General features: G+C 36.4%; 1 protein-coding gene across 1 annotated transcript; it reads right to left on the reverse strand.

The window, feature by feature from the left end:
• Positions 1–4,802: 4,802 nt before the first annotated feature.
• LOC129762832 (ras-related protein Rab-39B) lies at positions 4,803–25,997 on the reverse strand. The gene is made up of 2 exons (XM_055761390.1): positions 25,484–25,997; positions 4,803–5,946 (listed from the first exon to the last, which is right to left on the reverse strand). The coding sequence occupies exons 1-2, from the start codon at positions 25,589–25,591 to the stop codon at positions 5,395–5,397; spliced, it is 660 nt and encodes a 219-aa protein (XP_055617365.1). The 5' UTR covers positions 25,592–25,997; the 3' UTR covers positions 4,803–5,394.
• Between the last annotated feature and the right edge of the window lie 1,577 nt (positions 25,998–27,574).

Here is a 27,574-nt window from a genome sequence, read left to right on the forward strand (position 1 = left end):
TTTTCGCCTCAGAAAATCCCAACGACGCCAGCTGGGATTGAACCCAGGCCGATCGGATTGTGAGGCTGTTACGCTAACCATACAACCACTGGCGCCGTCATAATACGCTTTTAATACCCTCTGAAAATTCTCCGAGCTATGGCGGAAAAGGTTTTGAATTGCGCTACCGACTAAAGGTGAATCTGAAATCCAGAGTGAAGATGAATCGGCATTAGCAGTGATCGATTATATTCCGGAGTGGGCAAATAATTTCTTCATCTAAAATTTTGAGTAACACTGTAACTCGGCCATAAAACAATGCATCTCTGAGTAAAATGTTCTACTGGAATTCCATATGAATCAAATGGAAGCGAATTAATCAAGTTGATTGGATTATTACTGGAGTCCATTGGATATCAACCCATTTTTTTTGCAAGTGTTTAGAAAATCGTGAACTAAAAATGTATTTGAAAATGTTTTTAAATCCATGTATTTTTATTCGATTGGCGATTGGCAATCACAATTAGTAAAGCTCAAGATCAATCTTTGAAGTTGTGTAGTTTATATTCAGATGCGAATTATTCCTCACCTTGGTCAACTGTACATTGCGTGTTTCCGTGTTAGCAAACCAGATAGCCTTTATATATTCGCTTATAATGGAAAAACAAAAACTATCATATACTCATAAGTATTTCAAAATTAAACTCATATGAAGCATGTGCTTTGTTATGCTACCCATTTCTCTACCATACAAGAACAATAGGCCGCAACTAGTACAGGGTACAGCTAGTGAAATTTGAAATAAAAACAATTTAAGGGGGGACCCCGGTCTGGAAAATCGAAAAAAACGTTTTTTTTTTTTTTTTGCGTTTTTGGGAACCTTATGCCCCTTTTCGATATTTGATTTCGTTGGAAAGTTCTTCTGTAGGAACATTGTACCACTGCGACCATTAGTTTGATCTATTGTAGTGACGTTGGAAAGTTACAACCACAAGTATGACCTCACCCCAAGGGATGTAGTATTAATGTACGAATTTTGAAACGCGTTTTTCTCGACACCGTGTTATTTCGACTGGGGGTATCAATATCTTAGGATCTACTCGACCAATTTGGCTGAAATTTGTTTATCAGCCTGTAAAAATAGATTATCTAAAGCGTTACAAAGCCGTTTTTTGATATCTCATTTTTTCGATTCTTCATGAGCTTCTAAACAGCGATTTTTTATAAAAAATAACTCATTTTTAACAAAAATGGCCGCAATTTCGGCAGTTTTTCGAATTTGTGAAAACCCCTATGTGACGCTAGATATTGTCCTAATGTTTCTAAATATTCATTGGAATTGACGACACCCCGTTGCTTCAGAACGGATACCACCAGCAATGTACCGATTTTTAGACAGCATCTACGCATCCAGCTGTCAATAGCGTAATAATCATTATTCGTGCACTTAAAAAATGAAAAATACATCTTCAAATATACCTTAAACAATAACTAAAATACCCGAGCTCTTCACTTTATTCGTAACATTCGAAAAAAAAATCCAAGAAAATTCATTATTTTCCGACCTTCCAGACAAGGTTCCCCCTTAAATGGGATTAAAAATCAAATAGAATTTAGGCGCAAATCAGTTATTTCCTTATTTATCTTAATTTAAAAAGAAAAAATGTCCACGTGGACAAAGGGGGGTAGGGGTATGAATATGTCCACGCTTGTTCACGGAGGGGGAGGGGGAATCTAAAACCGTGCTTTTCCTGTCCACGTGGTATGTGGACAGCCCCTTATGAAAAATGATTGCTTTTTGATTGGCGTGTGCTCTACTCAAACTAGCGAACCGCCAATTGAAAGTGTAATATTTTTTATATATAATTAAATTTTATCATATAATATTTTTCTATCATTACATATCCTACAATCGAAGACTTTTTTGTCGTATTAAGTTAAGGTTTTTTAAGTTTTATTATGCATGTTTGCGGCTTCATAGAAAGATAAGATTCCATTTGATATGTCGAGCTAAGAATTAAAAAAAACACATAAAACTCATGATTTCTTCCAAAAAATCATAACTTTTCAACCATTGAACCGATTTCAAAAATCGACATATCAGATGAAATCTTATTCTTCCATGAATCAACTTCAATCTATCATTCAACAAACTCAGAAACGTAGAACTACAGAAAAAAATTAATTATAAAGCTGAGAAAATTTGCCACTTCAGTTTCCACAATTCTTTTTGTTAAAACACAAATTTCTATCTTGCTGCAACTTTAAACCTCTCAAATTAAACTGTCAATATGATAGATCAAGGAAAGAAAAGCAGAAAAAAATGACAAATAATGGGGGGTAAATGATAAAGCAAAGGTAATCATGGATTTTTAATAACCATATCAGAAAATTTATTGAAAAAACACATTCCTTTTTTAATTTCTCTTTCAAATTTAGATAAAGTTGCACTGAATAGTTAATATAAAGGCAATATTAATTATTAAATAAACGTATGTAATTATAAACATGTTTATATAAACCTCCATTTTGTCAACAACAGAAATTTTCCATCCACTATCCGAAACAATTGCTCTCCATTTCATTCCATCGTATCACCCCGCAACGTGCGAGAGCGAGATGAATGAAGTAGCAACATTGCAAACGAACAGCACCCGAGCGAGCCGAGTGGAGCCGACAGGACAATCACCCCACCAACTTCCGACAAACATAAAAGCAGTGCACAACGTGATTCATGATCCTACAGGGACGAATGACTTTCGAGTTAAAGTCCCTTAAAAAATAAGAACAGAACAGAACATTCATGATCCCAGTTATTTTCTAACCACCAACGACAAAGTGATTACCAAATGTTGTGTAATGTGTGAAATATAAAGAGAAAATTTGGACTACAACATCTTGTGTTTTTTACTTTTTACGTGTGCTTAGCCAGAACCATTCCAATCGCAGTTAGCCCGGTTTATACGCTAACAATTGTACTTAGGAGAATGGTACCAAGGCTGATGCGCTTGCCAATACTACCGCACCTATCTTATATTGTTTTTACTTTCTAAAAGTAGCCATAAAACTCAATACAGACGGATTTCGTGCCAACTCGACCAGTTGTTGGCATAATCCTTGGGGTTGATAATACCAGCACTGCATTTGTAATCCTTGCAAATCCTGAAGATCACGGCTTGACTAATGTTGTTGAATAATGTCACACTTTTCTTTGTTGAATTCTGATGATTACGCAGAAACAAAATAATGTAATTTCTTTTTCGTCACTTTATATTTGCTGCCGGTCACGACTGGTAATTTTCAAACAACTGCAAAGCCATTTTATTCATCCTTTAGGTATCTATACAATCCATTTCTTATTATCATATCTACAGTGATTTACAGTGACTCCTAATAGATACCTAACTTTACAACAACTATTCGATACCTGACCGAGCGATCAAGAGATTATTGGCAGATGGCTATTGTTTGAGAGCTGCTGTTGCTCTCTGAATTGGAACATATTGTATTTGACTACAAGAACAAGCTGAAAACTGTACTTTAGTATGCAAAGGTCACCATAAATCCATTTCTACCTGTTATTGATTTTTTCTATAACGGTACGGTATACCCAAAGAAAAAAATAGAAAATTTTCGAGGAAAAAACTTGAAAAAGTTTTTGTTGATGATGATGATGATGTTGAATTAAAGAGGCTTTAAACTTTTCAGTTCATTCGCCTCTACATTTTTTTTTTTGTTGAAAAAACTTTTTTGCCTTAAATAAGCACAAGTTGCGATGTATGGAAATGTTGTAAAGCACATATTTATCTATCATTTATCTACCATTTCATCAAAATCTGAGATGACCATTTTGAGAAAATCGACTTTTAGTTTTTAAAATCGGTTTTTTTCAGTGTGGGATTTCAAAAAATATTTTTCCAGTATCTTTTTTTTTTAAATCCAATTATTTTCCTAAAGCTCTTCCATAGATCACTTTTTTGTAGGACTTACCAATTTCGATATTTCGATATTTCCACTTTCCATATGTTAGTCTAGATAAATTTTCGGAAAACTAAGTATGCCAAGTTGCCTAATTAGGTAAGGTCTTCATGTCCAGAAAGTTTCATTAAGTTCTGAGAGGGTCATGCCAATCCCATAGACGAGTTTGCGCGAAATCCGTCTCCGTCACCGGGTAGATGTCGGCGAGTTTCTTGCTGGAAATTAGAGAATTTTTGTGAGCGCTTACCCCGGAACTAATTCTTTGCATTCCTTTGGCGCCGACCGTGTATCGAATGTTGAGTGTTGGTCCCATACCAAAGCTGTCTAGCTTGGAATACCATTGGCACCGTCGACTGGTAAAGTGATATTTTCATCGCCACCGGGACCGTTAGTTATGATATTATATATATGTCAAGGAATGCCTGGAGATACGTATGTTGCCTTTTCTCACCAATCATGACAAACCTGTTCTGTTTTGAACGAATTTGACATCCTGCCCTTATAGGAAGAAGACGATGGAATGGTATGCCGAGAATAACGTGAGCTCTGCCCCATAAAAAGATATCGGTCCGTCGTCAAGGGGATCTTTAAGAAGATGAAGCGTATATAACCTTGCATACAAATCATTTCGTTTTCACCGTGAAGTGACGTTCGTGATCGGGCCCAATGAGACATGCACCGTCATAGCATTGCTATTATACGCAGGAAATTCAAGCGCAGCAATAAATAAAATCTTAATGCTCTAATTCTGGATTCTACAGAATACACGGAAACAGGATGTGATATCGAAAATAGAAATTTAAACTGTTCAGAAGATTACATAGTATATTTCAATTTCAGTGTCTTTCTTAAGGTAAACATATTTCTGTAAACTACATTACTAATTTTGTAATTATCATACTATATACATATAAAAATGTGTTCATAAAGTTTCTTTGATGTTCATTACTGACAACTGATTAATTAAATTTTTATAAAATATCATTTATCTGACTGTGAGTCAGTTCTAGAGTAAAATATACAGATCTAGAATTAGAAGAATCATTCTAAAAATCAGGTAGGGTTCATTTGAGGGTTAGAAAAGGGAGCGAAATAGTAATTGGATCAATTAAAGCACCAAAACTGTAAATCCTAATGTTGAAACATGAATAAAAACAGAAAATAACGGCGATATATCGCTGCAAAAAAATCCTAGAAACAATTACATGAACTCTTTCCGTCGATTAGTTCAAACAGTTATATCACATCTTTTGGATTCCACCAAAATGTACAAATTTAGACTCCGCTTTTTCGATTTTGTAATAGTTGCTTCGATCGAAATCATAATGTTTCAAACATTTGAGGCTTCGGTTTCCACAAAAATGGGCATATGTCGCAATGAAACACAAACAACAACGAAACATAAAAGCATTGCCGGAACTCAACAACCACATCTTTTTAACAACACGAACTTCGGGCGGATTCTGCTACCACTAGATTAAAATCCAAATTATTTGGTCTTAGGAAGCCCTTCTTAATGCCGTCCCAGCCATCTTCGACCTTATACTCACCCGACTGAATTCGATTGTATACCTCCTGGGTGACTAGACTGAACGCCTCCCGGACGTTAACGCCCGTGCGAGCGGAAGTTTCCACGAAAATTAAACCATTCTGTTCCGCGAACGAGCGTGCCTCCTCCACGCTGACCTCGCGCTTCTGGACACCATTGTTCACCAGATCCAGTTTGCATCCCACCAGTGCGAAAACCGGCCGGTGAGGTTCAATGTGTCGCTTGGCTTCCATCATCCACAGAGGAATGTGCTCGAAGCTGGCATGGCTGGTGATATCGTACACGAGCAGTACGCCAACCGAATTTCGGTAGTATGATTTGGTGATCGAACGAAACCGCTCCTGCCCGGCTGTGTCCCACAGCTGCAGCTTGATGCGGGTGCCATCCTTTACCTCGATGAGATGAGCAAAGAAGTCTACCCCTACCGTCGGATCGGATAGCTGCGGAATGAAGAATATTCAGTATTAGCTCGATAGCATGAAGCGATGTATGTATTAAAAAATGTAGTGCTGTGTGAAAAATCCGAATGAAAATATCGACAGTTCGAAAAAGTGCCAAAATAGTTTGTCTAAACAGCATCGAGCATTTAATTTTAATCGGAAAAGTCAATTTCAAAGTGAGAAAGAAATGTAAATCACTACGACTCTGTACCGGATTATTTAACACTTGCGTTTCCGTCGCGGCTCTTCAACAGCCATTCGTATTGCATAAGTGCAACGAACATGAAATCATATACGCTTTCCTTCTGGTGCTGTGAATTGTAAGCAGACAAATCGAGCAAGTGATTGACCGCTTAATCACCATTTCACGCGTGTTAGTTGATCTGCACATTGTGCTGTGAGATTCACGCACATTCTGCGCACTGAGGCTCGAGAAAACTTACGTGCTCGTGCTATTCTTCCTTCTTCTCCTTTTGGTGGATTATAGAGACTTTAAATTTTATCAGTTCATTCATCTCTAAAAAGATATGGCTTGGGCCTCTATGCAATTTAGTTGTTTTAGTTGTTTTGGATATTTTACGAAATCGATTGTGAGCATGAACAATCATAATTCCACGTAGGGGAGGACGGAGTAAGACGTCCACCCTAAGCACAGGGTCCAATCAAAGACAATGTATACAAAATTGAAGCATTGTCAGCATGGATTCAATGGATTCACACTACCCTTCCCTGGGCATCTAACTAGCTAAATATTCAAATAGTTTGCACTCTGACACTTATGTGTCAGGATTTTTTGTTGTAACTGTAGTCCATATAAGGGACTGTCCACATACCACGTGGACAGAAAAAGCACGATTTTGAAAACCTCTCTCCCCTCCGTGGACAAGCGTGGACATTTCAACATTTTCTGAAAAAAACCATCGGAAAATGATTGAATTGCGCTCATTTAAAGTTTGTTTATATTTTCTATTCTATGGTTTGACAACAGTGGCGTCTCGTGAGTGAATTAACTAGTTGTGCACCTACACGGTGACCCAAAATTTTTTCTCAAAATTTCAAAATGGAAGTTAGTTATTGTTCGAATATTGTTTTCTTTATGGAAGTATTTCAATGGGTTGGTTGAATTATATCGTGTTTCATCGTATTTCAAGCATTTCTGAGTCTAATTCTAATTTTGAGCTATTTTTCATAGTCGTGCGTAGTTGATATATGTTGTATATAAATTCAATATAACATTTTTAGATGCGCAATGGAGTACGAAAGGACATTTCTCAAATATAACATTACAGTCTTGTTTTCGGGGACAAATTATTTTTTTAATTAAATTTCTTCTAGCGATAGCAATGATATTCTTCGTTCTGCGCAATGGGCAAATCGATCAATTATGTTTTCCAAAAAATTACTCTAAAGTTGGAGCTCAAGGAGCATTTTATTTTCAATAGTATAAACTTTCCGAGTCGCTCCTCTCCCATCGTTGGTCTTAAGTAGGTCTTCAGTCTACGAATAACAGAAATACTTAGTTCGACCGATGCTGTGGTTGATGGAAGCGTTAATATTAGCTTTGCGAGTAAAATAATTTTCTAAAAAATATCGTCAAGATTGCTACCGGTCACTGTTTATATAATCTCCAATATTTTCTTCTCGGCAAATTCTGATTTCGTATAGAACACTCGCAGTGCATTTCCAAATTTTACTTTGTGAAAATTAAAGAATCGACAAAAAATATCATGCATCAGCTGTTTGGGAAACTCCGTGTTCAAATTTCAAATAAAATGCTTTACTTATTAGAATAAGTGAACCGCATTGAATTTTCGTTCGTCTTTCAACGCTTTTATACTCGCACATGTGTTCCTGATAATCTTATCACATTCAACGTAGTCCAGTTCTCGTTGTTTCAGTGTATGGTACAAAATGGTACAAAATGAGAAATTTGAAACGATTGAAGAAAATTGTATTAATTGTATTGTGATATCGTATCACCATCCCACTTGATGTCACCTAGGTACATTGCTCCCAGACGAGTAGAAAGCTGTAGGCCCGCTTGACTTTGCACATGTTCTGGATCTTCTACTGCATAAATTTCTTCAGCTCGCAATCACGCTTTGGGATTTGGATGAAGAATGATGCCAACGAAGGGAGGGAAGAAAAATATTTCCTTGTTTTTGAATTATTCGTTCAAGAGTGCAGCAAAACATGCGCCTTACAATTAATATAGTCAGTGTTTGAAAACGACTTCTTTGGGATCGCCTGGATTCCTCCTTTATCTCCTGACATCACTCGAGCCCCATCATATGTTTGCGCAACCAGCTTAGTAAGAGATACGCCAAATTGCTGCAGTAAACTAAGGGTGCTCATACACTGTTTGACCGAAGCCAAATATTTAACTCTTTTTCACAGATAAAATTTGACCAACGTATACCGATCAAATATATTCGACACAAAACACGACAAACAAATATTCAGTTATTGGATGTCTAAAATGTTTTTTCAGTCTATTCGTCAAAACTGTCGGTACGGGGTTAGGTTACCTTAAATATTTCACTCAAAGTTTTTCCATGTTCGATGTTTGACATTGTTTGCCACTGTTGAAATTGAGGAGTGGCAAAGAAAATAGTGTTCGTACAAATTTCAAACCAAACTTTATCTGTCAAAAAGTGGAAAATATTTGACCTCCGGACAAACAGTGTACGGCCACCTTAACGGCATGGTTAGCTAAAGCTGTGCCGGACTTCATCTCACAATGACACAAATCTTTCGACGGGAATACTTGTATAAAATTTAAAAAAAGGTTCAATTCATGACGAATGGGAATCAAAGGGTCATGCGTTTTTGAACTTATATTTCATTATTACTACTCCCGCCGTTCGAGCAGCTTCATTGGCATGATCTAACGCATCTTCAATACGAGTTTTCCCAAACGTGCGGCATGTCATTCTGTTGTGGATGTGGTCTTTGGTAGCTGCATGAGCTTTTATAGCGGAAAATAGATGTATTAGCATATCCATTAAAGTTCCGTGTAACTATTTTACCGTTTCTAACACAGGTCGTTTTTATCTTGTTCAAATTTGGTCGTGGAATATCCATTTTCGCAAAAACTTATTTCTCTTCCACAATCCTATTTGCAAACGGTCTTTCCAAAAGCACATCAACAATATACTGTCCAACAATATCCATATTTTATTCTAAATTATGACGATGTATCACGAAAAAACCCTCAATCGGTACACTGAAAAAGGCTGAAAGATATTGAATAACAACACTTATACCAAGCCATTCTTCATATGTTATGAATGAAGCAATGTAAAATAGCAATTTTCTAACCTTTCCAGACTTTTTTTCCTTTCTAATGTTCAAAACCGCGAAATTTGGAGAAAAATTCTGATTTTTCTGAAAAATTCAAACAAATTTTAAACCAAAAAAACAAACATCATATTTTTACTCGCTGCGCCATCTGGTTGTAAATCTAACGTAAATTCATAGATTGCGAAACTGAAGCAAGAATCTCCAACACGTGCAAGCAAAGATACTCACGAAATGAATCCATTGACAATTTACTAGTTCGTGTGCGCACCACTCTATCTAAACTTCAATACCAGCAGGGTGACGTCTTTAGAGAACCCCCATTGAACTGACAGGAGCCAACATATTGGGTATCCCACTGACATTTTCCCTTTGTTTTCATATGAATTGGGTATCCCACTGACAGTTCTGCTTGAGATTTTGCTAACGATCCTAGCATCAATCATAGCACCCGGCTGTTCAATACACAGTCTGCGCATAGGAAAAGTGCACAGACTGATGTCAATGACGTAACAAATCATCTGCGCCAAGCGAGCTTTCAGAGAGCCGCTATATAAAAGCACCTTACATAAAGCGCGCCGATTGCGGATCTGGAGCGTGTTTAGTCGTCTAAGTTCGGGTTGCGAGAGAATCGAGAGAGACTATTGATGAGGAGTTCTGATTGAACACTCAACCGTTATCTTATGTTGTGTACATCTTCCACTGCACGAAATTGTTACCAACACATTGGCAGTTTAGTTAACCAAAGCTTCACGACAATTTTATCAATATGTGTGTAGATATACGTAATTCTCGTGCACGAGCTGGGAGAACGTAGAATAAGTGATATAAACCAATATTTTGCATCCTCGTTTCATGCCGTTCGTTCTTCTTTACGATCAAGAACGCTTGTGTACACGGGGTAACCTAATTCCTCATGATTTCCATACTTTGCATACGTTTATTTAATTGAACAATAGTCTGTTCTTATAAGCATAGTAGGGGCGCTACATGTTTTTCTTTTTGAAATATTAGGTTGTGCAGTGCACGAGGTGCACATATGGACGAGACGCCACTGTTTGACAATGATAGAAATGTTAGCTCTCTAACTAGAAGCGGATTGTTCTCAATTCTTTGATTAGTTCCCCAACATTTCCCGTGAAGTTTTTGTATAGCTGTTCAGATATATAACATTTTTATTTTTTTTATTTTTTGAGACTCTCAGCTATCCCCTCCACTTCTGAGACTCCTTGGCTGGCGACCCAATAAATTCCCGCGAAGTGTATCTACAATGACAGATACGGATAGTGATCCCCGATGATCGTTCGATTAATCGAATACTTCATACAGAAATCGATTATTAATCGAACGAATACTGTGCCACCAATAATCGAAGCGAACGAATAATTTACGTCGATTAATCGATCCAAACCCAGAGAAAAAAAAACGTAAAAAAACTGAAAATCAATCATTATCTTTGACGCTCCCCTAAACTCGCAAACGAAGCTCAATGCCGTCAACGCGAACCCAGCTTCGTTTACGAGTTTAGGACAGTGTAAAATATAATAATTGATTTTCAGGCGAAATGAACACTTTTTTGATTCCAAATGGCTTTCTAGCAAATGAAAAATATTAGTCTAACTAATTATTTCTCTCAGTGTGACGATTAATCGATTAATCGATTATTTAAGGCGATTAATCGAATCGAATAATAAACTGCGGAAAAGTATTCGATTAGCTGATGAACGATTAATTTAAAAAATCGGGGATCACTAGATACGGATAAATAATTTGAAATCAGAGAAGAGAAGTGGAACTTGAGAGAAAAAAGTGGCAACGATATGTGGCAAGAAAACAGTGAAAAAATTCACAGATGGTTTACGCTCTAAAAATTGGATATAATGTTAAGATGTCTCTAAAACGGTGGGAGACAACATATATAAGGTGGGAGGTTCGTATATAATGTTATTAATGTTAGCATCATCATGATAAACACCGCGAATGGGATACAAATTACGAACTGAAAATTGAATAAAATTTAGATATAGACGCTGAAAGTGCTGTGGACAAATATTATAATGCATTTTTATCGGTTTTGTGTATAATGTCGTTAATGTTTGCATTATCAAAACAAACCCATATTTATTGTTATCATACCTTGCTGTGCTCTTCATAACAACATTTATGGTCGTATTTCACCAATGATGACAAATGTGTAATTCACGAATGAAACTTCGCCATAGAAACTGGACATTGAATAAAAAAATTAAAATGTGGTAAGAGCATCAATTGAAATATTTTAAAGCATTCTCATCGGAATAAATAGAATGGTATAATAATTATACGACTAAATAATGTATGTACGCTTAAAAAACAACATAAAAATATGATTTCTGGATAAATTTATTTTTTTTCAGTTTCGAACAACAACACACGAACAAAAAAAGCCATTTTTTTAAAAATACCCTTTGTTGGTATTGTATCTAGAATTTACAAGGTAATGAAACGTTAACATCAATTAGTTTCTAGTAATCAGCTTTTTAGTTACCGGGGAAATTAACACCAAATTATACTTTTTTAGTGTTATAATAATTTAGTGTTATAATATATTCCATGCCAAACCGATATAGTGGTTCTCAGATTTTCGTGTAAATTGGTAGTTTTGTTCCTTATCGCAAAATATTAGATCCCATTCTATTTTAGGGTGGTTCGAAAAATCTAGTTTTTCCTCTTTTTTCCAAAAATAACTTTTTTCAAAAATTCATATCTTTTGAACATATCCAATATCTTTTAGATAACATATCCAAAAATATAAAAAATATAGCGCCCTTGATCCCGAAACCATGTAAACTATAAAAAAACAAATACAAATATTAATCACGAAACAAAATTCATTTTTTTCACAAGTGCAATATTTTTCCGAAAAATTCCAGCTCATTGGCTTTAATTTGATATATCGATCATCTGATTCGGTCTAGCAGTTCAAATGTTATGAATTTTTGAGAATAGGAAAAAGGGGAAAAAATTAATATTTCGAACTATCGGTTAACTCTAAAAATTATAACTCCAAAGAGAAAAAAGGACACATCTGATTTTGAGTAAAAAATGTAAATGTGTAAAAAAATCCTCAGTTTTTAAGAAAAAATACAGAAAAATATAGCGCCGTTGATCCAGAAACCATGTAAACTATAAAAAACGGATACAATCAATAATTACGAAAATAAAACAATCAAATTTATTGCAAGTTTGGTATTTTGCCAAAAAAGACTAGCTAATTAACTTCAATTCGATGTGTCGATCATCTCAATCGGCTTAGTGGTTCAAAAGTTATGAGTTTTTGATAAAAGTCATTTTTGGGAAAAGTGAATAAAATCAAATCACCCAAAAAAATACAGGTTCAATGTTTTACTATAACGAAAACAAGCTACCAATTTTCACGAAAATATGAAAACCACTATATCAGTTCGGCATGAAATGGCTGAAGTAAACTGCAATAGTTCACAAATTTCAAAGTTCACAGTTTTTTTGTTGTTTCTCATGTTTTTTAGTGCGGCCATAATAATAATTCGGATTACTGTATTTGGATTGATGCTAGAAAATATCATTAACTTCCTTGAATAGTGGATGTGATATAATTGATTTTATATATGTACTAAAAACTGTTATACTGTGCCTTAATTTTTTGAGTTTAACATTCAAAGACCCTTCAATAAAGTGTACAAATGTGTACTGTAAAACTGTAAAAATTATATAAAAAATATACAATCGAAGACCCTTTTTGTCGTTTATGAGTTTGGTTTTTTTAAGTTACTACTAGGCATGTTTACGGATTAATAGAAAGATATGATATGTTGATCCTTGAAATAAGTTTGAAAGTTAAGAATTGGAAAACAAATTATAAAATTCATGTGAATGGAGACGACTTTTGTGTACATGCACATGCCACTGGGACCTTTTGCTGATTAAGTAAGATTTTAGTAAGATTTCTCCAAAACGTCATAACTTTTCAACCATTGAATCGATTTCAAAAATCGACATATCAAATGAATTTTATTCTTCTATGAATCAACTCCAATCTGTCATTCAAACAAACTCAGAAATTAAATACTACAGCAAAACTTTAATTATAAAGCTTAGTAAATTTTCCACAATTCGCTCTTTCGCGCCAAATTTCTATCTTGTCGCAATTTTAAACCTCTCAAAAATGAATGATGAAAAATTAACAAATAATGGGGGGTAAATAATAAAACAAAGGTAATCATGGATTTTTAATAACCATCTCAGAACAATATTGAAAAAAACATTCCTTTTTTAATTTCTCTTTCAAATTTTGATAAAATTGCACTGAGTAGTTAAAGAAGGGCAATATTAATATTTGAATAAACTTATGTAATTATAAACATGTTTATATAAACCTTCTCATCTTAACATTCTTCATTAAAGACCTTGGGTCAAGCAGCTAGAAATCCATACACTCTCAAATCAAGTGTGCCTGAAAAAATTATATTCTTGACGTAAACAAGCGATGAAAATGTGGACACTTTTTAGTATGTGAATTGTATGGAGTTCCACTGCTGTGTTGAAATGTTTATATCATGAGACTTTCGACACATTTAAACATTGAGATCTCTTGTCCGACTTTTCTTGTTCCCCTTATTGCGAAGGGAAAGAATCAAGGATCGTATTTCAGACAAACACAAACGATGTGTTCGACCGAATTGCGGACTTCGCACAGATCGCAAAGGAGATGAAAAAATCGTCTGTTAAAGTTGTGTGATATTTTGCATTAGCGGGTTCTTAGTCTGGACAGGATTCGCTGCTCCCTCATCGCTTTTACGTCTTCGAACCTGGTTATGGAGCCTTTGATTTTCCGAAGGAACAGTCTCACTTCAACGGACCATTTGTGGATCAGTTTGCTTCATCCACACTGAACTCACCCCAGCTCGGGAGTTGTTTCTGCGTCCTCCAATTGCCCCAAACCAAAGTAGTTTAGCTATCGGTAGTTGGAGTGAGCCATCTGTTGTAGGAATTTTTTTCTTTAAGACAGTCAGCTGCGTATTCTCATCTCCGCTGGTTTAGGCGAGGAAGCTCGCAGTTCTGGAGACCATCCGCGTTCACGAAGATGTCAAACGGAGGTTCCCCTACTTCAGCACATACCGAGACTGCTGGTGTTGATGGTATCAGGCCAAAGATAATCCGCGGTGCATTTTGATAAATCGGTGATAGAGCTTTTAGGAGTTTATCTCTGGCCGGGCACGTCAGTTAGTGACCAAATTTGGCCATCCGTAAACGGCTCACTCGATTATTACTCCGGTGAGGTTTGGTAATGGTTTTAAATAAGATTGAATCGGTGACACAGTTCTCCATCACCTCGTCGACATGAGTTCTAGAGATACGGTCTGTGCCCCCATGGTAAAATTTGTTGTTCGTATTCCATTTTCGCAAAACATGGGCTAAACGAAGCAATTTTTACTTTAGTGGCGTCTTCGTCTTTCATCTTCATCAGTGTTGTGCTCTCAGTTCATGTGCGCAATTCTCAGAATGCACATTTAGGAAAGAAGTTCAACGATATGAAAAAATATAGATGTTCGACTATCAGACAGCTCAACCCTTTTTTTGATAAATATGGCTTTTTTTGGAAATACAGAATAGAATTTACGTATTATCAAATGCAGATGTCTTTTTTTAAACTCATTTAACGTGTCCACGTGGACATTATCTAAACTCCCTACCCCCCTCATCGTGGACAAGCATGGACATTTATATGTCAAGCAGCATCATGATTCGTAAGCCGAATATCGACTGCATTTTCCCGGCGAGAATGCACGTGTTACAATTATTTCGAAACTGTAACCTCCGAAAACCTGCGTATTACCTTATGGCAACATTAGAAATGGGTAATGCGCGCTTTTCTCACCACAGTCTTCGAATATAACAAATTCAAGTTTACTTATGTTTTCGAGTAAAATAGACTAACCATTGAATCTGATATTCATTTTACATATATCCCAGCAAACATCAAATCGCATAACTTGGCATATTAGAAGTCGCATATAAAGTGATATCGAATCAAATTCATATACAATGTCGATCAAAGGATACATTGTGTACAATCGTATAAAATGCAAAAACCACTATTTTATTTATCACTACCGATTGAGTCTTAATTCGGTGTAACAAACATCAGTTTTATTATGTACACTATCGTAAAATCAATCTATACGACATCATATATGCATATCAGGCTAATGCAGTTTGTGAGTCGCATGAACATATTAATTGTATCAATGCAGTACTGCGAAAAATTGTATTACATGCTGTGGGAAATCGTTCTACAGTAAATCACATTAGATCGTAATAGAGGACATATTACATCGTACAGTAGAACCCCGACTAGCCGCGGAATAGTCTGGCAAAGTCACCGCGGATTAGGAAAATCACGGATAACGCAATAATTGACTAAAAATGAGATTCACATTATGGTCACACTGGTGTACACGACCTTACATATGGATAATTTAAAAATAAAACAAAGTTGTCATGCTGGAACATCTTTTTGTGTTTGAAAGGCATGACCAAAACAAAAGAGTAAAAGTCTACCACTCACTGATAAATTTCGGAAAAGTCTATAGAATTATTAATAGGGGCTATAGGGGTTTTTGGGGGTGCTGCCATACCAATGAAGCATAAATCTGTGCATAACTCAAGAACTAAAGGGTGTGTCACATCAAATTGCATCACGGAAAAAACGCTGTAGAAATTTAATTTTTAGGAATTATATCTTCAGCTTCCGCTTATAATCAGATAAGAGTGTATAGATCACGTTTTCCATGCTTCACTGTAAATTTTTCGTAAATTTGGAAAAATGTCGTCGAACGAAAAAGAGCGTCGTGAATTAATCCTGTGCACTCATCTCGAGAATCCGGAGTTGTCACATCGGGGCATCGGTAAGATGCTGGGAATCGTCCAATCCACGGTCAGCAGAGTACTAAAATGATACTTCGAGAACCTAACCATCGACCGGAAGGTGAAGAACGGCAAAAATGGATGCTCCGTCAGTGAAAGAGATCACAAGCGCGTAGTTAAGCAGTTTAGACGTGATCCGAGAAGTTCGGTCCGGGATGTCGCCAATAAGCTGAATTTGTCAAGTTCATTCGTCCAGCGGACCAAGCAGCGGGAGGGCCTGCGTACATAAAAGGTTCAGAAGGCTCCTAACCGCGACGAAAGGAAAAAATAGTGGTGGGGAAGACGCGAGCCCGGAAGCTGTACACCGAAATGCTGACGAAGCCGCATTGCCTGGTAATGGACGACGAAACCTACGTCAAAGCGGACTTTCGTCAGCTGCCGGGCCTGTTGTTCTTCTCCGCAGAGGACAAATTCAGCGTTCCGGAGGAGATTCGCAAGCAGAAACTATTCAAGTTTGCCAAAAAGTACATGGTGTGGCGAGCGATCTGCTCTTGCGGAAAGCGGAGCGCCCCCTTCGTGATGACCGGCACGGTAAACGGGCAGGTTTACCTTAAGGAGTGCCTCCTACAGAAGCTTTTACTACCACTATTGAAGCAGCACGAGGGCCCGACCATCTTCTGGCCGGATGTCGCTTCGTGCCACTATTCAAAGGACGTGTTGGAGTGGTACGAAGCCAACGGGGTCACCTTCGTGCCAAAGGAAATGAACCCGCCCAACGCACCGGAGCTTCGCCCAATAGAGAAATATTGGGCGATTATGAAGCAGGCCCTCCGGAAGAACCCAAAAGTTATCAAATCGGAGGCGGACTTCAAGAGAAAATGGATTTCTGTTAAAAAAAAACTACAACCTGACGTTGTACAGAACCTTATGGACGGGGTAAAGAGGAAGGTGCGAGCATACGGGCTTGGGCTCGAAGTATGAATAAAAAGAAAATGCCAAAAGTTGTTTAATATTTTTTATTTTACTGTCTAAAATTTTCAAAAGGATCGGTCTACTGGGCGAATTTCTACAGCGTTTTTTCCGTGATGCAATTTGATGTGACACACCCTTTAATCAAGCAAACAGAACCAAATTTTGTATGTGGAGGTTTTAGGAGGCAAGAAAGGTTTTTAAGGGAGTATTCTAGTCTAGAAATTGGAAGAATCCAATTTTTTTTCCTTCATATTTCTTTAGTTTAGGCGTTCATGAATATACTCTAGAAAGGACTTTATGCATTCAAGAATATACTCTAGAAAGAAATTATCGATATCTCAAGCTCTTCTTGTTCTTTTTGAATGGCGTTCACGTTCCCTGTGGAACTTTTGCCGTCTCAACGTATGCATTAACTAGCGTCATTTATTAATACTTAATTGAGACTTCTTAAGCCAAATAACACGCCTTGAATGTATTTCGAGGGGCAAGCTCTAGAATACGCGTGACCACAGTGCAATTGGTAGGAAATTTCTTTGAAGGAAAAATCTCCCGGCCAGAACAGGAATCGAACCCGAACACCCGGCATGATAATGTGAGACGCTAACCACTCGGCCACGGATGCACAATCTCAATCTCTACTGAACCGATTAATGTCGCAATTATATGTATACAATCTGCAGGCATCTCTCTATCGCATGAACCTCTAAAAAATATTTTTTTTTTAATTTTTGCTATCTTAAAAAAAATCGAGAAACGTAAGAAAAAACCTTTTATACCGCATTTTGTTTTTCAAACGGCCGTCATTTTGCCGGAAAACATGTTTTTATCTTTACTGATTCAGAATCTGTTCGATTTTTTTTTGTTTCAGATAACCAGAAGGGCTGGAATCGTGTACGCCATGGCACAACTTTTTTTGAACCCTCTTACTTCATCAGATCTTAACTATTAAAGTTATGAATATTTTTTCTCCGTTCAATTTATGTTTTATTGTTAAAAAAATACATGAACAGTTAATGATATAATGGATAGTAAAAATATTCTTTGTTTTATTTTACGGAGCTCGAAGAAGTGTCGGCAATTCGTGTCTCTAGACTAGAATACCCCCTTAAGGTGGTTTCACACTCCTCCTCTCTACAGGTGGTCAGTTTTGGTAGAAGTACCAGGAATTTTATAGTAAATGGTAATTTTAAAGGGTAGATTAGAAGATCAATCAATGAACAATTCTGCCATTGGACCCATGAACAGCGCTTAGTAAGATAAACAAAATATCGAAAATTAGATAACGAAAAATAAATTTTGGGCGGGACGAAGTTTGCCGGGTCAGCTAGTCCATAATATATATCTGTAGATTGATTAGACTTAGGTTAATATTCATGAAGATCTAAAATATTTGGACTTGTGTTCAAAAATGCATTAATAAATGATAGCTCCTTGTCCTCTTCGACATTATTAAGGCGAAGGTGGAAAGAAGCAATTGTAGTAGTGTGGGTAAAACCACGATTTATGGGATAATAATGATTGTGAGAGAAGGGCAAAGCACACGTAAATAGATCAATTTACTCATCAGACTGTGTGGCGCTTCACTGACACGAGTCTTAGAATACATTTGAAAAAAAAACAATTCAACACTAAAATAAAATGTATGAACGATGCGTTTCGATGATATATATATATATATATATATATATATATATATATATATATATATATATATATATAAATTTATATATATATATATATATATATATATATATATATATATATATATATATATATATATATATATATATATAACTGACCCGGCAAACTTCGTCTCGCCCAAAATTTATTTTTGTTATCAATACCTTCAAAAATTCACTTTTTCTTACTATGAGCAGAACTGTTTATTGATTGATCTTCAAATCGACCCTGTTTAATTTTGTATGGCAGCTCCCCCTTAGAGAGGGGGTAGAGTGTCTAACCACCGAAAAAACATTTATTGCACCCTAAATCCTCCGCATGCCAAATTTAGTTACGTTTGCTTGATTAGTTCTTGAATTATGCGGAAATGTATGCTTCATTTGTATGGCAGACCCCCTAAGAGAGGGGGAGGAGTGTCTAACCACCATAGAATCATTTTATTTTATTTATTTTATTTTATTTTTATTTATAATTAGTAACATGAGACTTCAGTCTCTTTTTAATGTTACATTATGTAAATACATAAGAAGGTGCGCCGTAGTTTCTAAACTATTCGTGAATACAAACATTTCATTGACTCATTCATTCATTACTTCTTCTAAAGAAATCGATAACTTCAACTATTAAAGTGCTCTTTGCATCCTCTCTTAAAAGCTGATGTGGAATTTACTAAGGTCAACTCATTCGGTAGAGAATTCCAATAGGAAATGCCTCTGACGAAAAACGAACTGCCGTATGAGGATGTATTGTGACGAGGAACAGAATACTTTTTCGCACGCGAACTTCTCAATGGCTTCAGATTAGTATGTAGATACCCGGGAGCTTTTGACTTCTCAAGCTTGAACAAAAAGAGGCAACATCTAAACTGAGAAAACTTGTTGAACGGACACCCGATTAAGCGATGTTGAAGGTGGGTAACTCTATCGTATCTACTCAAGTTAAATACGAATCGAACACAAGCATTCAATGCTATTCGCAGTCTTGATTCTGCATACACTGTCGTTACTGACAGAATAAAATCGCAAGCTATGAAATGCGGTAGAACTAAACTTTTAAAAAGTTTAAGCTTCATATCACTGCTTAGGAATGATGATGCCGCATAGAGGTTACGCAAACTTGCATATATTTTGCCACATTGTTTGAAAATGAATTTTTCAAATTTAAAATTTGATTGAATTGTGAACCCCAAGCTCACTCCTTCCTCCGCAAAAGCAATGTTAGCATTGTTCAACTTTAAGAAGGGTTTCAGAACATTATTGACGTGGGAGAGGCTCAAAAATAGAGCACTCGTTTTATTAGCATTTAGTTTGAGTCCATTCCTGACGGACCACACATGAATATTGGCTAGGTCTTCGTTAATTTTCCTCGAAACAATTGTGGAAGTATCATCCAAACAACCGTAGTACAATTGCACGTCGTCCGCGAAAATATGGAACTTACAATACTTCAACACATCTGGAAGATCATTTATAAAAATTGAAAAAAGTATTGGTCCTAAGATTGATCCTTGAGGCACACCTGAGGATATTGGAAGGTAAGTAGAGTAAATTCCTTTATTGAAAACTGTCTGTGTTCGTCCAGTGAGATATGATTTAATAAGATTTGTTGCATGACTGGAGAACCCAAATCTTACGCTGAGTTTTTGACAGAGTATGTTATGGGGAATTGTATCAAATGCCTTTGAGAAGTCTAGGAGCAGTAAAACAACTGGTCTTCCTTTATCTAGGATTAACCCTATGTCATCAAAGACTTTCAGCATTGCAGTTTTTGTGCTGTGATTCGCACGATATCCAGATTGCTGACTTATTAATAAATTTTCGCGGTTAATATACTGACAGATTTGGGTTTTGATTATGCGTTCAAATAACTTTGACAATGCCGGTAATATACTTATTGGACGTAAATTCTGCAGGTTATTCAAATTTGATTTTTTCTTCAATGGCAATATTTTAGATTTCTTCCATTCCTCTGGAAAGATACTAGTAGCAACTATGCAATTGAATAAATGTGTGATGGGTTTGATTATAAGCGGATTAATTAATTTTAGAAATTTAATGGGTAGTTCATCAAGCCCAATGGCATTAGATTTCATGCAATATAGTTCATTGATTACTTGAATTTCACTTATTTGATTGAAATAAAATGAATCTACCCTGTTTCGATGGTTGGACACTACGTCAATATTTAAATCACGAATACTCTCCGAAAAATTATTTGCAAAGCATTCGTTAATCTCATCAGACTCAAACTCTATTGTTGGCGATGTAGTACTCTTACCAACTCCAATGTTTTTCAATTTTTTCCACAATTCCTTCGGTGGCATATTAGCGTTGAGATTTCTTTCATAATATTCTTTTTTGATTTGACGAACTCTAAAAGTCACTTGATTACGAAGAGTTTTGAATAATTGAAAATCATCAGAGCACTTTGAGTACTTCCATCTTTTGTATGCAAGATCTCGATCTACAATTGCTTTACTTATTATGTCATTGAACCATGGATTTTGATTTTTTCGTGGCACAAATGATCGTATTGCCACAAACCTATCATGAAATGCAACGATATTGCAATTGAAAAATCGGAGTAAAAAATTTGGATCGGTTGAATGATAATAACTAGACCAGTCTAGTAAATTGAATGCTGCCACGAGACCATCAACATCCATAGATTGATAATCGCGATAACTAACCTTCTCAGGTAGGTGAACGAGGTCAAAATCGAGTGAAGCAAAAATAAGATCATGATTCGAAAAGTTTGGGACATCAACTTGATTGAATCTGAGAACTCGTGACCTTGAATTCATCAGCATAAGGTCGAGCTGTGATGATCCATATTGATAGAAAAATGTGGGCTCAGAACCTAAGCTAAACATGTTATGTATGCTAAGCATTGTCATCAGTCGTGAACACTTTGCTGAACTATGATTTAATAGGTTGACATTTAAATCACCTACAACAAAAATATTACTATAGTGCGTGCCGTATTTTAACAACAAGCAATCAACAGCGTCCACACAGTCTGCTTCAGGCGGATTATACATGCTAACAAGAAACAGCTTTTCACCATCTAGAATAATTTCCACCGCGACGTACTCAGAATACGGGACACCTGGCTGATGAATGGATTTCTCCAGGAGGTTATAGTGGATTCCGTCTTTCATAAACACCAAAATACCGCCCCCTAATCGCCCTTCCCTATCGTGTCTGATAATATTGTAGCCTTCAAGTGTCAGCGATGAATTGTCGATTCTTTCGTTTAACCAGGTCTCAGTCACGCATATGATATCAACACCACTCAATCGGGCTATTTGTTGTAGCTCGTCTAGTTTGGAAAACCTGCGAGCACAGATGCTCTGGATATTTACACTACATACTGAAAGCTTATTTTTAATTAGGGCACTTTTCATAATAATCCCTGGCAGACACCAATCCGATGAGACATTTCCACTAGAAACACTAGCCATTTCTCCAAAAGTGTTTACGATGATCCGAGCAAATGAAAGAGCATGAATCAAAAAGTACCTACTAGCTATCGACTACAATGTATAATAATATTGTTTACAAATTCAATCTAATTCACATTTCTTTACGACGCAAATGTTGTTTGTATTACAAACCGCGTTCACTATAAAACTAATAATTTTCAACATCCCCCAGCATTCCAAGCAGCAACAGCATCCAGGCAGCAACAGCGACGACAACAACAATATTTTGGCTTTCAGGAGGGAGGCAGGGAATAGATATGGATGGAATGGAAGGAGTAAACAAGAGCTGATAAGGAAAGGTTAAAATAGTTTCTGAAGATCGTCCTCTGACAATACGGGTTTCTCTTGATCATTTTGCATTTTTTTGACGTAAACGATGCCCATTCTCGTGAAGACTCCAGATAACTCTCCTTTCTTCTTCAATTGCAAAGCCTTCGCACGGAGCTCTCTCGCAGCAGGTCCTAAATTCTCGTTTACAAAAACTCGTCGATCTGTTGAGAATCCGATGTCAGCGAGCGAGAGTTTTCTTGAACGCAAATAACGTGCATAGAATTCATTCCGCTGCACAGTTATTGCGAACTGAATCAAAATCAAATAGACTATTCCATTTTTGGGATTGGTTTTGGAAAGTCTTTTGATATCCACTAACGGAATCGCTTCATCCACATACCCAAGAGATCGGCACCAAGTAACGAAATAGTTTGCCAGATTTTCTCCTGTGGTGTACGGTACTCCACTCACAATAAGATCGTTGGAGCGTGTGTTTCTATCGGCGACTGCAAGACACTCAGCTCTATTTTTATCGACAGTATTTATAATGTTGGTAGTGGTATTGTTGGTCTCCTTTCGAATGTTGTCTAAGTCCAATGTTATATCCGATCGCAATTTGTTGATTTGGGCTTCAAGCGAATGCTCCAGACGTCGAATCTCTTCGACTGTGTTTTGTTGGTTTGTTGCAAGCTGTGATTTCATTTGTTTCGCTAGCTCAGAAACACTCATATCATCAACGGCTGGTTTGCTCGCCGACTGACTGCGAAGAGGGCGACGAGAGCTGTGGTCGTCGGCCATGGTTGCTCAAAAATGCTAGTTGTTCTTCAGAATACAGCAGCGAATAAAATAATTTCCTGATTCACAGCTACAACTGGCGAAAACTTCTCAAACTTCACAGTAAAACGTTCAGGTATTCGTCAATGATAGCGATAACCGGTATATAGTGGTTTGTTTTTGGGAAATAATCGTGATTTTCACCATTTGCGTCGGAACAATATTTTTACGTGCGCGCCATTCTACGGTCTCAATGACAATTATTGCATATTTATTGCATCCTAAAACCTCCACGTGCCAAATTTGGTTTCATTTTCTTGATTAATTCTCGAGTTATACAGCAATTTGTGTCTCATTTGTATGACAGCCCCACCTAAGAGAGGGGGGGGGGGGGGGTAGAGAGTCTAACCACCATAGAAACATTAATTGAATCCTTTGGTTTCATTTGATTGATTAATTCTCGAGTAATGCAGAAATTAGTGTTTCATTTGTATGTCAGCCCCCCTTTAGAGAGAGGGGAGGAGCCTCAAACGAAAACCTTGCTCGACCCCAAAAAAAAAAAAAAAATATATATATATATATCAATATATATATATATATATATATATATATATATATATATATATATATATATATATATATATATATATATATATATATATATATATATATATATATATATATATATATATATATTGACCGTTGATCGTATTTTATTCACATATTCACGTTGGAGAGCTTTAACCCTTCTTTTCGTCCGTTCACTATTTTTGAAAGCATAGGCAGCCATGGCAGTGTTCCGAGTTCCTCACCCAATGTTAAAGTTGTTAAAAGTTAAATTATAGACCCATTAAGCCTAAAAATAATAAGTTCATTGATATCAACACAATTTTATTTTATTGATTTTCATGACATGAAACGCTATGACTCAGGAATAACATTTTATTGAGTGGTTTTTATAGGTGAAACTGAAGAATCAAAATTTTACTTGCAGAGCACTAGCTCGAGTTTTCCCTCGTTTTTCACTATACAGTGCGACGGCAGATGAAAATTCGATATCATGTGAGTAATCGATTAGAGTTTGGTTCATATTAATTGATGGGAAGTGTGCGAAAACGATCATTTTCTTCACACTGTTTCGCAAAATTATCGATTTTCGAGCGAGGGATGAGGAAGGTAGTAGAAGAAATGAGCGCCATTGCGGCAGACATTTGTGGCTTCCTTCCAACTTTACCTTAAATAAATAGAAGAAATGGTTTTATGGTTTTAATGTATTTTGTACAAATTTTTGAAAACCTATATGTAAAAAAATCAAATAGTGTCGAATTCCTCGTGTCCATGTTAGAATGACGTTCCAGATTCTACCCCATCCTGCCAGTTCAAAGGATATAAGTTGATATAAGAAACTGGTTTTCCAGGAGATTAATGTACGAAAATAGTAAACATTACAGATTTCAGAAAAATGACAAAACTCAATTGGAATGCAATTATTACAAACAATCACAGTCCTACGTCAAGCTCTCGTCCGTGCTCCTAGGCCCAGACCCATCCACTTTTGATTCTCGAAATTAGTATAGATACTTAGAAAAGAAAAATAGCAAAATATTTCATGAGTGTTCGAGTCAGGATAAAAAAAAATAGTTCTGCTTTGTAACTAAAGACCTTGATACACTTCAAGCTCACTGCCCCTTGCTCACGCAAACAAAACAAAAACGAAAAAGGTAAACATTTTCCTGGTAATTAAATGCGCGATTCATATTTCTCACATATCGTAAATATTCGTAACCGTAAACTGTAATAATCATCTTTACGTCTTGATTTCTCCATTGATTATTCAATGTGCAAGGAAAACAAATTCAAAAGTCATTATCCTCCACTATGCGAAAGAGTCGCGTAAAGGCAAATGAAAATGCAAATTATCGGAAATGTGAAACGCATTTCGTCTTCTTCGTGCACTCATGTGTGTGCTATGGGCGAACCGAACTGTATAACACACACTAAGACCACAATTCGTTATCAGTTAACTATTTTCCAAGTGGTAGAAAGTATCACATTTCCGACGAAAAATCTTCAAAGCTGCTCTTCTGCATTAAAAACACATTTCAATTCAATTCACGAGGCCAACCCAAACGAATCGCCTATCCTAGTATCAAATTGATTCTTAGCACTCACCTCAGCAAATTTACCATCCGTGAAATATTTGAGCAAAGACGACTTCCCGACTGTGCTGTCGCCAATTAGAATGTGCCGAAATTGATAGTCAAACATAGGTTCCACCATTTCTCCGCTTATGTTGCACACTGGGCCCAATTCGTATCTGTCTGCTTCCTTCAATTCTTTCCGGAATGCGTATCGGGGTAATGCGACTCAGCTGCTGTTGTTGATAGGGGCGACCGACCCTCTTTTCCTCTGCTCGTTCAACGATTGAAACCCTTCCAGCAGATTTTTCTCTCCTTTTTTGGAAAATCACTACACGAATTTAAATTATTGCCATTTTCATTTCGGAGAATAAGACGATTAGTCCTAGCAAATTGTTCCTAAACACAATTATATAAACACGATTACTTCTGCCTATGACGCAGCTAATGTATTTTATATTGTGATGATCTATCAGGACGACAGTTTGGGTTTTCACAGTGGCAGTGGACTCGAAAACATCAATTTGCACAGGCAAAGAAATTTTGTGTTTGGTATCGGCAGACTCGCTATAATTACAAACAACCATAAAAGTAAAGTTGTTGTCACGCGGAGATGGATTCTGCTTAATTCTGAAAAAATATAAATCAAGAAAATCCAGGAATAATCGATGGTCATTTGCCGTTCGCGTTGACGGTATTCAGATTCGTATTAGGGGTTGTTCACATACCACGTGAACAAAAAAAAGCACTATTTTATTAAAAGTAATTTGTTCTCATTTCTTGATTGATTGATTGATTAATTGATTTCATTTGATTGAACTTTGTCCGAGAAGCTCACTAGTTTTTCTTCCAAATTCCATTCACGTTGTCTTGAAATTCATATCTAAATGTCTCATGTGAACTTAATCTCGGGCATTCTTATTAAAAATAGGCGTAAGCTGGCTGAGCTGTTTGAGTTATAAAAAAAAATAAGACAATAAAATGAAGCAGTTCTGTAGAAAACGGTTATTGGAATTTACGAAAAAAAGCGAATTTCGAAACAAGGCAAAAATGGTATTAATAAAAAAATTCGGTATTAAAACAATATGGTCATATTTATGCTTTCAAATTATAAAAATGTTGCATTGTGTTTTTGTGATGTTGATGTAGAAAGGAACTTGATTGATAAACCTGAACCAGAAAAATCCTATCTTGTATCTCGACAAAGCTCGCGAACAGTTCATCATGCAGATTGGAGTCTCAATCAGCGCATCGTCAATTTGTAAAATATTACACGCATATGGAATGACTTGGAAAGTCTTGGAAAGGAGAGCTATCCAGATACGCCAAGTAGGAAGCCACGAATTTCGTGTCTCTGCTTTTTAGGGCAAGCTGGCATAGTAGAAAGTTTTGAAACAGAGGGTACATTCACGCGTCAAAAATTTTTCGATTGCTGTCGAAAAATGACCCTTTTTTCAATGGTAATGTACGATCATATACAGATAAATTTTCAGTGTGGTTGATGGACGGTGCTCGCATTCATTGTGATGTGAATATCATACAATATTTGCGCTCTTTGGGAATAATTCCTCTCTTTTCACCAGCTTACAGTCCATTTTACAATCCAATTGAAGTTGTTTTTGGATTAATTAAGAGATATTTGAAGAGAAACTTTAAAGAATGTATATGCCACTATCGAGTGCTGTTCAAGCCGCGCTTACCAAATTTACCTTATATAATTGCACAGAACTGTTTTCAAAATGCGGTTATGCTTCTGGTGGTGAATTCAATTCATCGGTTATGTGTCAATAAAGTACAAAAATGATAGATGTGTTCTTTATTTTTTTCATCAGTTGAATCCACCCAGCAAACATTAAATCGCATAACAAGCGTATATATAACATCATATGCCCTAAAATGTGGTTGGCATATAACCCAGCAAACATTAAATCGTATAATTTTGCACGTGCCAAGTCTTACAAGAAATCCGAATAAATCATAATCGCATATAATATCAATCAAAGTATCGTGTATATTTGAAATCGCATAAAATCGATTTTATATACCACCCAGCAAACATTAAGTCGTATGAATAGCTATAATTGGAGGCGATATACATACAACCAAGACACATTTGTATGATATA

This window comes from Toxorhynchites rutilus, chromosome 1, assembly GCF_029784135.1.
Source record: "Toxorhynchites rutilus septentrionalis strain SRP chromosome 1, ASM2978413v1, whole genome shotgun sequence".
Taxonomy (NCBI): domain Eukaryota; kingdom Metazoa; phylum Arthropoda; class Insecta; order Diptera; family Culicidae; genus Toxorhynchites; species Toxorhynchites rutilus.

Excerpts from the sequence above, each read along its gene's own strand:
- LOC129762832 (XM_055761390.1), bottom strand. The coding sequence starts at position 25,591 with ATGGTGGAACCTATGTTTGACTATCAATTTCGGCACATTCTAATTGGC. Across the intron at positions 5,947-25,483 it reads CGGATGGTAAATTTGCTGAG|CTATCCGATCCGACGGTAGG; the intron begins GTGAGTGCTAAG and ends TTCATTCCGCAG.